This window comes from Entelurus aequoreus, linkage group LG06, assembly GCF_033978785.1.
Source record: "Entelurus aequoreus isolate RoL-2023_Sb linkage group LG06, RoL_Eaeq_v1.1, whole genome shotgun sequence".
Classification (NCBI taxonomy): Eukaryota; Metazoa; Chordata; class Actinopteri; order Syngnathiformes; family Syngnathidae; genus Entelurus; species Entelurus aequoreus.
In genome coordinates, this window is record NC_084736.1 from 12,617,730 (window position 1) to 12,636,364 (window position 18,635).

Genomic DNA, 18,635 nt, shown 5'->3' on the forward strand with positions numbered 1-18,635 from the left:
CATGACTAAATATTCTGTAACAATGTAAACATTTAAAACTTTTAACATTTAACAAAATTAAAAGTAGCTTATTTGCTTTTTAATGTGCAAATATAAAAGTCAACATCCAGTGCAAATCTTAATATTCTGCAATAGTATAAGCATTTCAAAAGTAAAAGTATTGCTTATTTTGCTTTAAAATGTGCAAAAATAAAGATAAACATCCAATACAAAAAAGTGCAAAACGAAATATTCTGTAACAACAGTGTAAACATTTCAACAAAAGTGAAAGTATTGCTTATTTGCTAAAATGTGCAAAAATAAAGATAATCATCCAATACAAAAAAGGGCCAATCTAAATATTCTGGAGCACTGTAAACATTAAGTATTGCTTTTAAAATGTGCAAAATAAACATCCAGTCCAGCACAGTACACAATAACCAATTCTACTCATTCCAGTGAGTGACTAACAGTTGTAATGAAGAAAGGTTAGCATGTCTACATGCTCTGCTTCTTTTCTTGTTTACAATATTCCCAGCAGCTGAAAATAGGCGCTCAGAAGGGGTCGATGTGGCTGGAACTGAGAGCTAATTAGCCTTCACCTCAAGCCAGGACTGCGAGTGAGCTGAGCTGCAGTTTAAGTTTCTAGAAGGTCAACGGGCTCATAGTGATGTTACTAGTAGTTGACTGGGAGGTGTTTATTATCATTTGGGGAGAGTCCGCTGCCTGATGCTCACCTGCTAAACACCTATCTGCTCCACGCTGAAGCGCTGACTACATGCGCTCTGAATACGCACTGCTGATTGGCTGATAATGCTTTGTGTGTACCAATCAGATGGTTGTGTGGGTGGGACAATGCTGCGTGCTGAGACAGAAGCAGTAGGAGCAAAGCAGCTTGTTAAAACTTTAGCTTTAGCTTAGAAACTCGTTCGGTACACCCCCGTACCGAACCGGAACGGTTCAATACAAAACACGTACCGTTACACCCCTAGCAGATACAAATGACACATTCATGTTTTTGTGTAATGATGACAACGTATACTCGCGCGGACGATTGAATAGTTGATGGTTTTCTTTTCAAATGTTCGTTCATAGCCGTTGTGCTGCTATGATAGGCCATTTCCGCTCGACACAGTGTGCATACAACAACATTATTAGGCCGTTTATTGAAATACTCCCACACTTTTGACGACTTTTGGCGTGATTTTTCCCCCTCGCTCGCACCGCTCGCATCGTCTGCTTTGATCGTCTGCTTTGCGCTTCGCCATGACGGTAGTGTGACGTCATTATGCGACGCGTCGACGCACAAAAACGGCGTCGACGTATTTACGTAACCGATGACGTCGATGACGTCGACTACGTCGACGCGTCGTTTCAGCCTTAACTGTTCTAGAAAAATGGTGTCAAATGGGATCACCACAGGCTTTAACATGGCCCGCAAAACCCTAACAATAAGACGCGTCAATAAAGTACTAGTATCCGTTTTTTCCATTTTGGCAGTAAAAAAAAATGCATGTACTGCATGCAATTTCATATAACAACCCTGTTTCCATATGAGTTGGGAAATTGTGTTAGATGTAAATATAAACAGAATACAATGATTTGCAAATCATTTTCAACCCATATTCAGTTGAATATGCTACAAAGACAAGATATTTGATGTTCAAACTGATAAACATTTTTTTTTTCCAAATAATCATTAACTTTAGAATTTGATGCCAGCAACACGTGACAAAGAAGTTGGGAAAGGTGGCAATAAATACTGATAAAGTTGAGGAATGCTCATCAAACACTTATTTGGAACATCCCACGGGTGAACAGGCAAATTGGGAACAGGTGGGTGCCATGATTGGGTATAAAAGTAGATTCCATGAAATGCTCAGTCATTCACAAACAAGGAGTGGGTGAGGGTCACCACTTTGTCAACAATTGCGTGAGCAAATTGTTGAACAGTTTAAGAAAAACCTTTCTCAACCAGCTATTGCAAGGAATTTAGGGATTTCACCATCTACGCCCCGTAATATCATCAAAGGGTTCAGAGAATCTGGAGAAATCACTGCACGTAAGCAGCAAAGCCTGTGACCTTCGATTCCTCAGGCTGTACTGCATCAACAAGCGACATCAGTGTGTAAAGGATATCACCACATGGGCTCAGGAACACTTCAGAAACCCACTGTCAGTAACTACAGTTGGTCGCTACATCTGTAAGTGCAAGTTAAAACTCTCCTATGCAAGGCGAAAACCGTTTATCAACAACACCCAGAAACGCTGTCGGCTTCGCTGGGCCTGAGCTCATCTAAGATGGACTGATACAAAGTGGAAAAGTGTTCTGTGGTCTGACGAGTCCACATTTCAAATTGTTTTTGGAAACTGTGGACGTCGTGTCCTCTGGAGCAAAGAGGAAAAGAACCATCCGGATTGTTATAGGCGCAAAGTTGAAAAGCCAGCATCTGTGATGGTATGGGGGTGTATTAGTGCCCAACTTACACATCTGTGAAGGTGCCATTAATGCTGAAAGGTACATACAGGTTTTGGAGCAACATATGTTCGAAATAAACTCAAACTCAAAATTCAGTCACCAGAATTCTTACAGGAAACAAATGGTTTTTTTTTCATTTACAACAATATATTGTACATTTTACAATACAAGTCAGCTAACAGTGTTTTACTGTAAATGTACAGATTTGTTTTTTTTGTTTTTTTTACAGTGAATGTAAAAAAAATAAAATCAAAATGCTTTTGCAATTGTTTAATAATATCATGAGGAATGAAAGCGGTAGAAATGGATGGATGGATATTCATACAGTGAACATATACTAACGGCAGCCAGAAGTGTGAGTTTGACACTCCTAAAATAGTTAATAGTCATTATCAAAAATATATACACACTATTTATTTTTCTTTAAAGGCCTACTGAAACCCACTACTACCGACCACGCAGTCTGATAGTTTATATATCAATGATGAAATCTTAACATTATAACACATGCCAATACGGCCGGGTTAACTTATAAAGTGACATTTTAAATTTGCCGCTAAACTTCCGGTTCGAAACGCCTCTGCGGATGACGTATGCGTGTGACGTAGCCCGGCGAACACGGGTATGCCTTCCACATTGAAGCCGATACGAAAAAGCTCTCTTTTCATTTCATAATTCCACAGTATTCTGGACATCTGTGTTCGTGAATCTGTTTCAATCATGTTCATTGCATTATGGAGAAGGAAGCCAAGCAAGCAAAGAAGAAAGTTGTCGGTGCGAAATGGACGTATTTTTCGAACGTAGTCAGCCACAACAGTACACAGCCGGCGCTTCTTTGTTTACATTCCCGGAAGATGCAGTCAAGATGGAAGAACTCGGATAACAGAGACTCTAACCAGGAGGACTTTTGATTTGGATACACAGACGCCTGTAGAGAACTGGGACAACACAGACTCTTACCAGGATTACTTTGATTTGGATGACAAAGACGCAGACGTGCTACTGTGAGTATGCAGCTTTGGCTTTTTTTTGCGTATGTACGTAACTTTTTTAAAATATATAAGCTTTATGAACCTTGGGTTAGGTGAACGGTCTTTTGGGCTGAGTGATTGTGTGTGTTGATCATGTGTTTGAATTGTATTGGCGTGTTCTATGGAGCTAGGAGCTAGCAGAGGAGCTAGGAGCTAGCATAACACGTACCGTACCGTACGTGCGCGTCACGTACTAACTTTTTAAAAATATATAAGCTTTATGAACCTTGGGTTAGGTGAACGGTCTTTTGGGCTGAGTGATTGTGTGTGTTGATCAGGTGTTTGAATTGTATTGGCGTGTTCTATGGAGCTAGGAGCTAGCAGAGGAGCTAGGAGCTAGCATAACAAACACGCAGGTGTTATTATGCAGGATTAATTTGTGGCATATTAAATATAAGCCTGGTTGTGTTGTGGCTAATAGAGTATATATATGTCTTGTGTTTATTTACTGTTGTAGTCATTCCCAGCTGAATATCAGGTACCGTGAGTATGCAGCCTTGGCTGCTAAACATTCGATAACTTGACCGTATGTGCGCGTCACGTACGTAACTTTTTAAAAATATATAAGCTTTATGAACCTTGGGTTAGGTAAACGGTCTTTTGGGCTGAGTGATTGTGTGTGTTGATCAGGTGTTTGAATTGTATTGGCGTGTTCTATGGAGCTAGGAGCTAGCAGAGGAGCTAGGAGCTAGCATAACAAACACGCAGGTGTTTTTATGCAGGATTAATTTGTGGCATATTAAATATAAGCCTGGTTGTGTTGTGGCTAATAGAGTATATATATGTCTTGTGTTTATTTACTGTTGTAGTCATTCCCAGCTGAATATCAGGTCACCCCCGGCTCTCACAGCATCTTTCCTATCTGAATAGCTTCAACTCCCCACTAGTCCTTCACTTGCACTTTACTCATCCACAAATCTTTCATCCTCGCTCAAATTAATGGGGAAATTGTCGCTTTCTCGGTCCGAATCTCTCTCACTTCATGCGGCCATCATTGTAAACAATAGGGAACTTTGCGTATATGTTCAACTGACTACGTCACGCTACTTCCGGTAGGTGCAAGCCTTTTTTTTATCAGATACCAAAAGTTGCAATCTTTATCGTCGTTGTTCTATACTAAATCCTTTCAGCAAAAATATGGCAATATCGCGAAATGATCAAGTATGACACATAGAATAGATCTGCTATCCCCGTTTAAATAAAAAAAATTCATTTCAGTAGGCCTTTAAAGCACATTTAAAAAAAAAAACGTGACTTTTTGTTTCAGTCCAGTTATTTTTCTTGCGTCACTCACCTTTAGTTTAGGTCGTTTAGTAGTAGAGGGTCGGGAAATGGCTTTTAAAACTGAACAAAAACAATGCCCACATAAAGACAAATTGACAGCCTTCCATGCCTATTTTGTGGAATTTTCCTAGAATAAATATATAAACGGTTAGCATTAGCCAAACATCAAGCTAATGCAATATTTACAGAAAGTCATTACTGCCTCCACGCGGTCGGTTTGTGTAACATGCTTGAGAGTACGTGCGTTTCCGGTATGAACATTCATAATAAGAGAAATGCATATTAGCTAAATTACATCCATCCATTTTCTACCGCTTGTCTGTGAGTGTGAATGTTGTCTACATGTGTTTGCCCTGCGATAGGCTGGCGACTTGTCCAGGGTGTACCCCGGCTTCCGCCCGAATGCAGCTAAATTACGATGGCACATATCATATTTACACTTGCAAAATTCCACATGTCTGCAGAGGAAATGGAAGAAGCACAACCATTGGTATTTGTGTCAACTTGCATAATCTTGGTATTTGTGTCAACTGTTTACGACACGAATCTTGAACGTTCACAACTCAACTAAAAAAATAAAAAATCACATAAGTAATACTTATGTGCCAAGCTGGTAAAGTAGTTTTCTAATCTTTACTGACATTTTTATTTTATTTTTTTACCTCAGTTGGATGGGCGTGAATGACTATATAATGAATGCCTATTTAAAAGAGGTGGTCACGTGACCGAGTACGCGCTTGGCATTGTGCGTTTCCGGTATGAGCATTCAAAATAAGACAAAGACGTATTCGCTAAATTCCATCCATCCATTTTATACCGCTTGTCTGTGATTGTGAATGTTGTCAATGCGTGTTTGCTCTGCGATGCAAAATTCCACATGTCCGAAAAAGAGATGGGAGAAGCATAATCATTGGTATTTGTGTCAACTGTTTACGACACAAATCATGAGCGTTCACAACTCAACTAAAAAAAATAAATAAATCAAAAATCAAATAAGTAATACTTATGTGCCAAGATGGTAAAATTAGTTTTCTAATCTTTACTGACTGTTTTTATTTTTATTTTTTTTTTTTTTAACCTTAGTTGGATGGGCGTGAATGACTATATAAAGGAGGTGGTCACGTGACCGACAATTCTACTTCCGCTTTGAGCGCTTTCGCTGACAAATGGACGCTTCACTCCTCTCTGCTCCGCCACTGAAACGTCTATAACAACAAACAGGACTGAAAGGCGGACGATAATATCCCAATTTCATCGGTAAGTAAGGAAAACTAAAGCAAAACGTTATAGTTATAAAAAACAAGTAACACAAGTGATTCTACGAAGGTTCAACATCGATGAACAGGTGCTTGACTTTAGCCACAGTTTAACAAAACAAAGCTAATTAGCCAGGCATGTTTTATTAACCGCATTACGTCATCGTTTGTTCTAGATGTCAAAACGCTTCCCAAATATACGCTTTCAAGTGTGCTTAAAGTGTTAAAAAGTCAACTATAGCTAACCGGGAATCACTACTGCCGCCATTGTATATAATCCCCATTATAGCAGTTTATTGGCACATTAGCTGTGCAGGATGTGCCACTTCCTGTTTTAGACAGGTGAAGCTGTCAACTGCACCGATGGATGTGCTGTTAAAGTAAACATTTGGACTAACCGTGAAGTTGCATGCTGAAAGCAAAGGAGTAGTGAGGCTTAATGGTGCTTGAGATCACATGCTCCTCTTGTAATCCACAGATAAGACCTGGGTGGTCCTTTTTTCCTCCTCCTACAAGGTGGTTATGGCACCTCCTATGGCAGTGTTTTTCAACCTTTTTTGAGCCAAGGCACATTTTTTTGCGTTGAAAAATTTCCGGAGGCACACCACCAGCAGAAATCATTAAAAAACGAAACTCGGTTGACAGTAAAAAGTCGTTGTCGCAATCGTTGGATATGACTTTAAACCATAACCAACCATGCATCACTATAGCTCTTGTCTTCAAAGTAGGTCAACTGTCACGACCTGTCACATCAGGCCATGACTAATTTTGAGTTTATTGCTGTTTACCTGTGTGTCTTGTCTTGCGCTCTTTTTTTTTGTTGGTATTTTCCTGTAGCAGTTTCATGTCTTCCTTTTGAGCAATATTTCTCGCATCTACTTTGTTTTAGCAATCAAGAATATTTCAGTTGTTTTTTATCCTTCTTTGTGGGGACATTGTTGATTGTCATGTCATGTTCAGATGTACATTGTGGACGCCGTCTTTGCTCCACAGTAAGTCTTTGCTGTCGTCCAGCATTCTGTTTTCGTTTACTTTGTAGCCAGTTCAGTTTTAGTTTCGTTCTGCATAGCCTTCCCTAAGCTTCAATGCCCTTTCTTAGGGGCTCATATATTTTGTTTATTTTTGGTTTAAGCATTGGACACCTTTTTACCTGCACACTGCCTCCCGCTGTTTCCGACATCTACAAAGTAATTAGCTACCGGCTGCCACCTACTGATATGGAAGAGTATTACAAGGTTACTCTGCCGAGCTCTAGACAGCACCGACACTCAACAACAACACATAGTTTGCAAAAAAAAATATTTTTAACCCAAATACCGTATTTTTTGGAGTATAAGTCGCTCCGGAGTATAAGTCGCACCGGCCGAAACTGCATAATAAAGAAGGAAAAAAACATATATAAGTCGCACTGGAGTATAAGGCGCATTTTTTGGGGAAATTTATTTGATAAAACCCAACATCAAGAATAGACATTTATAGTAATAATAATAATGGATTAGATTTATATAGCGCTTTTCTAGACTCTCAAAGCGCTTCACAGAGAAGTGAGAACCTATCATTCATTCACACCTGGGGGTGGTAAGCTACTTTCATAGCCACAGCTGCCCTGGGTAGACTGACGGAAGCGTGGCTGCCAGTTTGCGCCTACGGCCCCTCCGACTACCACCTATCATTCATTCATCATTCATTCACCGGTGTGAGCGGCACCAGGGGCAAGGGTGAAGTGTCCTGCCCAAGGACACAACGGCAGCGATTTGGATGGTAAGAGGCGGGGAGCGAACCTGCAACCCTCAGGTTTCTGGCACGGCTGCTCTACCCACTACGCCATACCGCCCCCATTTGAAAGGCAATTTAAAATAAATAAAGAATAGTGAACAACAGGTTGAATAAGTGTACGTTACATGAGGCATAAATAACCAACTGAGAACGTGCCTGGTATGTTAACGTAACATATTATGGTAAGAGTCATTCAAATAACTATAACATATAGAACATGCTATACGTTTACCAAACAATCTGTCACTCCTAATCGCTAAATCCCATGAAATCTTATACGTCTAGTCTCTTACGTGAATGAGCTAAATAATATTATTTGATATTTTACGGTAATGTGTTAATAATTTCACACATAAGTCGCTCCTGAGTATAAGTCGCACCCCGGCCAAATTATGAAAAAAAACTGCGACTTATAGTCCGAAAAATACGGTACACGGTTACTAGGGATGTCCGATAATATCGGCCTGCCGATATTATCGGCCGATAAATGCGTTAAAATGTAATATCGGAAATTATCGGTATCGGGTTTTTTATTATCTGTATCGGTTTTTTATTTTTATTTTTTTTATTAAATCAACATAAAAAACACAAGATACACTTACAATTAGTGCACCAACCCAAAAAACATCCCTCCCCCCATTTCTTTCTGTTATCAATATTCTGGTTCCTACATTATATATCAATACAGTCTGCGAGGGATACAGTCTGTAAGCACACATGATTGTGCGTGCTGCTGGTCCACTAATAGTACTAACCTTTAACAGTTAATTTGACTCATTTTCATTAATTACTAGTTTCTATGTAACTGTTTTTATATTGTTTTACTTTCTTTTTTATTCAAGAAAATGTTTTTAATTTAGTTCTTATTTTATTATTATTTTTAAAAAGTACCTTATCTTCACCATACATGGTTGTCCAAATTAGGCATAATAATGTGTTAATTCCACGACTGCATATATCGGTTGATATCGGTATCGGTAATTAAAGAGTTGGACAATATCGGAATATCGGATATCGGCAAAAAGCCATTATCGGACATCCCTAACGGTTACTCTGCTGAGCTCTAGACAGCACAGACACTCAACAACAACACATCATTTGCAGACTAGAGTTAAATATTTTGAACCCAAATAGGTAAAATTAGATGATCTCCCATGGCACACCAGACTGTATCTCACGGCACAGTGGTTGAAAAACACTGTCCTATGGACAGAGAAATGCTTTGTTTTCATTGCCTGGCATCCCTGAAAGGGCAGAAATTAATCTTGGCCTTCTACCCATAATAGCACTTGCTCTGTTCAATCTTTATTAGCATTGTGCTATTAGTCTATGCCAGCGTAACCGCATTCCTACACCGATCATGGGATCAGCGTGAAGGCAACCGGATTTTCTGTCCTCTGGCCATCACATGTCAGCCCTCTCACGCTTGTGCCAAACTGCACACATAGTTGATATTGGCCTACATCATTAGTGAGCGTCACACCACGGTGCTACACAATGGAGCTTCACCACTAAGAACGGGGTGGAATTATTGTTTGTGATTTCTTGCAGGACACCGGCGGCATTTGCAACCACCCGCCATTATGGGGGAACTCTTCAGAAGCGAGGAGATGACGCTGGCTCAGCTCTTCCTGCAGTCGGAAGCGGCCTACTGTTGCGTCAGCGAACTGGGAGAGATTGGGATGGTGCAGTTCCGCGATGTGAGTCTCTGTCATCTCCATCATGTGCTCCCAGCTGGCGCCTTGTTCCTGTCGTGAGAACTTCCATCCCCAAAGACGCCTGAGAGAAGTATTATGCTAGAGAGTTGAGGTGGAGGGCATCCGCAGCAGTCATGTCGTATCCTCACGTCCCTCACTTACTGAAAGAAAGACTGTTTGAGCACATGATGGGGCACAGCCCTAAAATAACATATTTTGCTTCATATTTAACACGTTTTGCTTGATTCTCTCGCAGTTAAACCCTGACGTTAACGTCTTCCAGCGCAAGTTCGTTAATGAGGTGCGGCGATGTGAGGAAATGGATCGCAAACTGAGTGAGTCTACATGAATTGTAAAGAATTTATTGTTATTTCCATTTTAAGTCAATTTTGTTTCATGTTATTTGAACATCCGATGGTTAAACCATCTTCAAAAATATTTAGAAGAGGAAGACAATTATTTCAACATTAACACAAACATAGAAGCATCAAGGGCACACTCAAAAGTACCCCAAAAATATACACCATATGAGAAAAATAATGTCATAATATTAACTGGGCATAAAAATCTGAATTTTACTAGAATTAGGTTGCAATAAAGTTGTAATTTAATAAAAAAACTAAAAAGTCACACAATTGTAATATATATGGGGGGAGTCATATTTTTTACTAGACTAACATTTCAATAATACAGGAGTAATTTTACGAAAATAAATGATTTTATGAGAATATACTCATTAATACAGGAGAGAAAAAAAACACTATTTTACACACTGAATCTAATAGAAAAAAATTGCATATTTTTACAGTAACCAAGATGTCATTTTAAGTAAAGAAAATTGTATGAAAAGGTTTACGATTATGAAACTGTTTTTAAAAGTAAATAAGGTCATAATACAACCCAAAAAATATTAATAAAAACAAACATGTAACACAATACTAATAATGATTATATATATATATATATATATATATATATATATATATATATATATATATATATATATATATATATATATATATATATATATATATATATATATATTATTATACTATGTACATTGTAATATATTATGTATGTTAACATAAAATTACATAGGTTATAATTATATAACCAGCAACATTATTTTCTAGGGTTGTCCCAATCGGATATTGATATCAAATATCGGTTCGATGTCAGCAAAAAACAGTATATGGGCTTGCATTTAAGATCTCTGATAAAAAAATAAAAAAGATACCTGATATAAGAGCTCTGATACAAGCAGTCCTGCTGTGGGTTTATTAGTGCAAAGCTGAACAGCCAATTAACATCTAAATGTCTTCCAGTAAGCACACAAGGTTCATCTTATCACATATTTTAGTCAAGTCATTTACAAAAGGTATGGTAGGCTATAGGCTTCTAGGAGCTTGCAGCTACACAACAGCCATGCACACAATAGCACAAAAGCTAGAAATATGTAATAAATGTAAATATAAATATTGCAGTCTAAAACAACAAATAATTATCAAATAACCATAGTTGCATATTACAGATACAAAGTCTGCAAGGCAGAAATGTATTAGAAAGTATCCAGTAACAAACGTGTCTGCATCATTTAACTTACTACATCATTACCGTAACTATTTATGGTGACTAGTTGGTGTCGCCAAAAAAAACCATTTATGACTTCACTTTGACTTAAAGACAACATAAGTCTATTACTGACTGTTAATAATAAAGACATTAGTGTTTTATACCTGCCATTGTTTTTTGTTTTAGTAATTTCACTTGGTCAAACATTTTCTAACATTTCACACTACAAAATAATAAAAGTATCAGATGAGTATCTGCCAGTACTCAAAACTCCAAAAACGGTATCTTATTTGTTCCTTCTCTTTAAGCCATGGGTGTCAAACTCTGGCCCGCCGTGTAATTTCATTTGGCCCTTGAGGCAATATCAAATTAACATTAGAGCTGCCCCGCCGGTATTATGCAACGGCAATGCCGCTGTAACTCCGCATTCACCGCTAATACTCATTCTTGCCAACACTCCCGATTTTCCCGGGAGTGCCCCTCCCGAAAATCTCCCGGGGCAACCAAGATTTCCACCCGTTATTATTGGGGGCGTGCCTTAAAGGCACCGCCTTCAACGTCTTCTACAACCTGTCGTCACGTCCGCTTTTCTTCCAAACAAACAGCGTACCGGCCCAGTCACGTAATATATGCGGCTTTTACACACACATAAGCCATACAGGTCACACTGAGGGTGACCGTATAAACAACTTTAACACTGTTACAAATATGCACCACACTGTGAATCCACACCAAACAAGAATGACAAACACATTTCGGGAGAACATCCGCACCGTAACACAACATAAACACAACAGACCAAATACCCAGAACCCCTTGCAGCACTAACTCTTCCGAGACGCTACAATATACACCCCCCGCTACCACCAAACCGTGCCCCCCCAATCCCACCCCCGCCCACCAAGTTAATGTTGATATTTACCTCAGAAGGCTGTAAATAGAAAAGAGGCAATCAATTTTTTATTTACATTTTATTTAATATACCATTGATGTTTTTTCGTTTGTTTTTTGAAAGTTGATTTTGCACTATTAAGTTATATAAGCGTTGGTTGTTCCATATTCAGTGTTAAAGCAAATCAGTGTATATATACATAATTAGAGTGCTTTAAACATGAAATAACACTAATTTAGTTACCTTTACACACGTTTCACCTAATATCGTAATCTTGATTGCGTTCAACACAGTGCTCACTGGTAAGAATTGGTGCCGAATTTGGTACATTTATAGGCACCCAATTACGTCGGTACTGCCAAGTAATGATTCACGAAAAATCAAAAAGGTGCCATATTTCGCTACCTTGAGTTGCTCGTGACGTCACGTCCGGTTGCAGACTAAACACCGTTAGCAAGGAAACAAGCACTTTAGCAGCCATATTGCCTCTAATTAATGTTGCAATTTTCAATGTCAACAAAGCAATTATGCCTTATAAAAAACACTAAAATGTAAAGTAAGGCTCCACTTTGCACACTATGCACAGAGAAAAGTATCAATGTTTTAAAAAAAAAAGATCTAAGACAACAAAGTTGGGACAATGTGTACAGTGAAAATGATGTAAACAAAGCATACGGTAATTTTTTCGGTACTTTCATGACGCTTTATGACAAACATTGTCCATGGAAACAATTTAGTAAGACATCAGTGCAAATCAGTGTAGCAAACTGAGCAATAATTAACGTTTTATTCATGCACTTTCTCTTGCTACTTCAAGGCTTGAATGTTTGATTAATTCATTATTGTTATTTTATTTTCAAATTTATTATTAGCCTTTTGGAAAAAGTTAATGTTGATATTTACCTCAGATGGCTGCAAATAGAAAAGAGGCATTACATTTTTATTTAAATGTTATTTGATATGCCATTGATATTTTTAAATTATTATTATTATTATTATTTGAAACTCGATTTTGCATGTCACTATAAAGTTATATCAGCCTTGCTTGTTCAATATTCAATGCAAAACTTGTTTGGGTCCCTATGAAAAGGTTAATTTGTTCAACCTTGGCCCGCTGCTTTGTTCAGTTTGAAATTTTGGCCCACTCTGTATTTGAGTTTGACACCCCTGCTTTGAGTTTGAGTTTGAGTTTGAGTTTATTTCGAACATGCAAGCATACAACATGATACATCACAATTTCCAGTTTCTTTTCAACATGTTCGAAAAGGAGTAGGAAGAAGCAAGAGCTTATTTAATCCTACCCCTTTTCTTTACATAACAGTTGCAAAACTTTTTGTTCACTTCCTGTTCACAATTTTTTCACAATAAACTCCATAAGTAATCACAATAAAAATAAATAAATAAATAATAGTAAGAATTTAATAATAATAATTGGTGAAGTAAGTCATATTTCATATGATGAGATAAGTAAGATTACTTTAAGAATGAATGAATGGATGGATGAAATAAATTGAGAATGTTTGTCATGGTTCTTCTTCTTTTGTACTTTGTAAACACTTTAAGTTTGAAGAGCTTTAAGCCCTTTGTTTTTCGATGTGTTATTTAATTGGGGTGGCTTGCTCTTTAAGTGTCAAGTTTTTATTGTATCGCTGCCATTTTCTGATTGTCAGGGTTTGTGGAGAAAGAGATCAAGAAGGCCAATATCCCAATAGTCGACACCGGAGAGAACCCAGAAGTCCCCTTCCCGAGAGACATGATCGACTTGGAGGTACCTGCTCATCGCTACTAGCCTGCCAAGATCTCCCAGTAGCGCCGTTTTTTTACTTCCCGCTGGACTCGCCCACAGGCCACTTTTGAGAAGTTGGAGAACGAGCTGAAGGAAATAAACACCAACCAGGAAGCCCTGAAAAAGAACTTCCTGGAGCTGACCGAGCTCAAGCACATTCTGCGGCGCACTCAGCAGTTTTTCGACGAGGTGAGCGCGAGACAGAAACAAAACATGCGAGCCAGGACACAGTGGAGAAAGTAGCAATGTAAACCTCGCTTTTATCCCGCTCACTTTTGCCCAAACATTAGTGCCGCTCCATTGCTCCACAAACTACAGATGCAAAGTTGTCTTTAACAAGGTTTAACAAGCTGTTAAGGAGGTTAATCATTCAACCAGACATCTCGGAGTTTAGCATTAACCGTCTACTTTTTTATTTAATATTCTTTTTTTTTTTTTTACTGTTAATGGACTGTCCTGCAGATGGAGGACCCCACTCTCCTGGAGGAGTCATCTACCCTGCTGGACCCCAACGAGGCAAATCGAGGGACTCCGCTGAGGCTTGGGTGAGTTTGTGTTTTTTATGGTACAGTATAGTTAACCATAGAGATGTCCGATAATATCGGACTGCCAATATTATCGGCCGATAAATGCTTTGAAATGTAATATTGGAAATTATTGGTATCGGTTTCAAAATTATCGGTATCGGTTTCAAAAAATAAAATGTATGACTTTTTAAAACGCCGCTGTGTACACGGACGTAGGGAGAAGTACAGAGAGCCAATAAACTTTAAAGGCACTGCCTTTGCGTGCCGTCCCAGTCATATGATATCTACGGCTTTTCACACACACAAGTGAATGCAAGCATACTTGGTCAACAGCCCTACAGGTCACACTGAGGGTGGCCGTATAAACAACTTTAACACTGTTATAAATATGCACCACACTGTGAACCCACACCAAACAAGAATGACAAACACATTTCGGGAGAACATCCACACCGTAACACAACATAAACACAACAAATACCCAGAACCCCTTGCAGCACTAACTCTTCCGGGACGCTACAATATACACCCCCCGCCCATCTCCCGAATTCGGAGGTCTCGAGGTTGGCAAGTACGCTCTAGTATACTCTGGACTGAAGCTGTGTGCCTTCATTGTTTTTGTAGCTGTTGTTTTGAGGCATGTTTAAAACAAATACAAAAAATAATGCACTTTGTGAAAGTCAAAGTATGGTATTTCCCATAGTTGTAATGAGTATCAGGATTATCTCAGGGAGATGTCCCAAACTCCAAGCTGCTTGGAGGCACGTTAAAAAAAAAAAAGCACTTTGTGACTTCAATAATAAATATGGCAGTGCCATGTTGGCACTTTTTTCCATAACTGGAGTTGAAGTTGTTCTCTTATTTTGGAAAACCTTGTTTTTGATTGATTGATTGAAACTTGTATTAGTAGATTGCACAGTACAGTACATATTCCGTACAATTGACCACTAAATGGTAACACCCGAATAAGTTTTTCAACATGTTTAAGTCGGGGTCCATGTTAATCAATTCATGGTAAAGTTACACTGTTTAATGCATCCAGCGGGGCATCACAACAAAATTAGGCATAATAATGTGTTGATTCCACGACTGTATATATCAGTATCGGTTGATATCGGAATCGGTAATTAAGAGTTTGACAATATCGGATATCGGCAAAAAAGCCATTATCGGACATCTCTAATAGTTAACCATTAAAAAAGTGTTTACAACCCTAACTAATGTTTGTTTTCACATAATTAGAGTGCTTTATACATGAAATAACACTCATTTAGTTACTTTTACACAAGTTTCACCCAATATCGTAATCTTGATTGCGTTCTACACAGTGCTCACTGGTAAGAATTGGTGCCGAATTTGGTACATTTATAGGCACCCAATTACGTCTGTACTGCCTGGTAATGGATTCACGAAAAATCAAAAAGGTGCCATATTTCGATAGTTGCTTGTGACGTCACGTCCGGTTGCAGACTTAACACCGTTAGCAAGGAAACAAGCACTTTTGCAGCCATATTGCCTCTAATTAATGTTGCAATTTTCCAATGTCAACAAAGCAATTATGCCTTTATAAAAACGCTCAAATGTAAAGTAAGGCTCCACTTTGCACACTATGCACAGAGAAAAGTATCAATGTTTAAAAAAAAAAAAGATCTAAGACGACAAAGTTGGGACAATGTGTACAGTGAAAATGATGTAAACAAAGCAGACAGTAATTTTTTCGGTACTTTCATGATGCTTTATGACAAACATTGACCATGGAAACAATTTAATAAGAAGCAAAATAATAAAAATCAACCACGGATAGATTACAAAGGGACTGAAAAAAGATTGTAACAAAAAGAATACATTATATAGAACTAGGGTTGTCCCGATACCAATAATTTGTTACAGGTACCAAAATGTATATCAATACTTTTCCAAATAAAGGGAACTACGAAAACGAGTCAATTTTGGCTTTATTTTAACAGAAAATCTTGCAATACAACAAACTTATGTTTCCTATTGCACTCAAAGAACAATTTTAGAGGGTTAAAATATAAACTAAAGGACATTAAAAACATTGTTTTTCTTGTTGCACTCAAAGAACAATTTACAATTTTCCATATTCCTTATAGTCTGCCATAATCAAGGATTAGATTAGAATATAATTTAAAAAAAACTTTATTCACATTATATTAAATGCTTCATGATTTATGGTTGCCAATCCTGGTCTGTGCTTTAAGAAAAATACAATTATTAGTAAGTACTAACAACAAAACTATGGATAAATGTACCCAGATAAGCCATGTAGCAGGTAAAACACACATTGTTAAAGATAAAACACAAATTGTAGCCACGTTAGATGGGCGGTCTTAACTCCGCAAATATTTGGCATCAAGCCAAGCAGCTGTGTGCATGTCTATGTACCTACATGTGCACAACAGAGGAGCTGTTGACTTATGAGAGTAGCATGTGTGTTTGCGAGAATGTCAACGTATTGGCTGAGATCAGTGAGTGAGTGGGCGAGTACAGAGAGGGGAGCATGCGCACTGCGCAGTAGAAGGATGAACGAGTCCGGTTGTGTCCTGCAAAACTAACAGTAAAGCAAATCGGCAGCCTCGAATTCTGACCAGAAAGCGGATCTAAGCAGACCCAAAACCGGGTAAAGTGAACTGAAGAGAACGTCTCCCCTGTGCTCCTTTACTACGGTCTGCACCGGAGCGAACAGCAGGACAGGTGTAACAACTACATTATTACCTGTCACTCTTTATAACTCCTTGTGCAGATCTGAATGCTTATTATTTAAATGTTTACCTAAGTTTGACGCAAAGGTGGTAATACTAATCGCCACATTTGGCGTGGTGTGTTTTAAAGCAACACTTGAAGCGCGGCGCGGCCCAAATACCTCCTTAATGCGCTTTACCACCCTCTTTATTAACCAGCAGAATTGTCGTATTTTGCCATATTGCTTGTATGCACTTTGTGTGTGCGTTTTGACACACTCAACATAATGCGCCTAGGCTCTGTAGTCACCGCCACACAGCTGCATTTGGATGAAAGAACGGTACTGGTACTTTTCATAGGCAGTATAGTACCGATTTCAATTAGTATCCCAGTACTTTATTAGTACCGGTAAGAAGCAGAAAATAAGTGCAAAAAGTATAAAAACAAGCTAAATAGCCAACTACTAAAAGAATATTACAATCATTTATTAGACGGGAATAAAAATAATATGAGAGCAACGTGGGAAATCCTAAATAGTATTATTACAAATGGCACAAAGACAGTTTATCCTCAATACATTTAAGACGAAAACATAAAAAATTACAGAATGAACAAAGCATTCTCAGTATATTAAAGTGATTTATTTGAAGCGCAACGATTTACTCGATTCTTTTCTCAAGATTTGTGGCGGGAGTCATCGGAAGAGAGCGCATTCCCACGTTTGAGAGGATGCTGTGGAGAGTTTGCAGAGGGAACGTGTTCCTGAGGCAGGCTGACATCGAAGATACCCTGGAGGACCCTCGTTCGGTCAGCCTGCAGCTTTATGGTGGACACAATGCATGTCAAGGTGCTTACCGTGTTTTAAATGTGTCCGCAGGGCGATCAGGTCCACAAGTCGGTTTTCATCATCTTCTTCCAGGGAGACCAGCTGAAGAACAGAGTGAAGAAGATCTGTGAAGGGTGAGTGAACAAACCCAAATATGTTTTTTTTATTTATAGGAATGAGTAACGAATCCGGTAGTTTTGGCACCGACCGTATCCCGCTGGTCCTACCGGGCTCAATTCACGTAAAATCCAATGTTGCCATGTTTCAGTACCTGGGTTGCGCGTGACGTCACGCTTGTTTTGTCGACTCAGATGGGTCTTTGCTAGAGATGTCCAATAATATCAGACTGCCGATATTATCGGCCGATAAATGCTTTAAAATGTAATATCGGAAATTATCGGTATCTGTTTCAAAAAGTAAAATGTATGACTTTTTAAAACGCCGCTGTACGGAGTGGTACACGGACGTAGGGAGAAGTACAGAGCAGTTGCGTCTCCCAGTCATACTTGCCAACCCTCCCGATTTTCCCGGGAGACTCCCGAATTTCAGTGCCCCTCCCAAAAATCTCCCGGGGCAACCATTCTCCCGAATTTCTCCCGATTTCCACCCAGACAACAATATTGGGGGCGTGCCTTAAAGGCACTGCATTTGCGTGCCGGCCCAATCACACACACAAGTGAATGCAACGCATACTTTGTCAACAGCCATACTGTTAGGATCCGCTGCTCGGATCAGTTTGTTTACAGTTTAGTGTCACGTGTTTGTTTGTTTCTGTTGCCATGACGGCAGATTATGCTCAGCTGCCTCTGGTTAGTGTTCGAGACGCT

At 38.8% G+C, this 18,635-nt stretch overlaps 2 protein-coding genes across 3 annotated transcripts in view; one reads left to right on the forward strand and one right to left on the reverse strand.

Moving 5' to 3' along the window:
* The window catches only part of cavin1a (caveolae associated protein 1a), a 42,427-nt gene extending 37,516 nt beyond the window's left edge, over positions 1–4,911 (reverse strand). Inside the window, exon 1 of the mRNA XM_062050003.1 lies at positions 4,784–4,911. The gene's annotated coding sequence lies outside the window, so the exon portion shown is untranslated. The remainder of the gene's footprint in view (positions 1–4,783) is intronic.
* A 995-nt stretch (positions 4,912–5,906) lies between these two features.
* Positions 5,907–18,635, forward strand: part of atp6v0a1a (ATPase H+ transporting V0 subunit a1a) — a 31,457-nt gene continuing 18,728 nt past the window's right edge. For both annotated transcript variants that reach the window (XM_062050004.1, XM_062050005.1), the window contains exons 1-8: positions 5,907–6,030; positions 9,357–9,505; positions 9,759–9,837; positions 13,637–13,734; positions 13,813–13,941; positions 14,215–14,297; positions 17,663–17,789; positions 17,860–17,942. In XM_062050004.1, the coding sequence (XP_061905988.1) occupies positions 9,389–9,505; positions 9,759–9,837; positions 13,637–13,734; positions 13,813–13,941; positions 14,215–14,297; positions 17,663–17,789; positions 17,860–17,942 (716 nt within the window). In that variant the 5' untranslated portion in view covers positions 5,907–6,030; positions 9,357–9,388. The remainder of the gene's footprint in view (positions 6,031–9,356; positions 9,506–9,758; positions 9,838–13,636; positions 13,735–13,812; positions 13,942–14,214; positions 14,298–17,662; positions 17,790–17,859; positions 17,943–18,635) is intronic.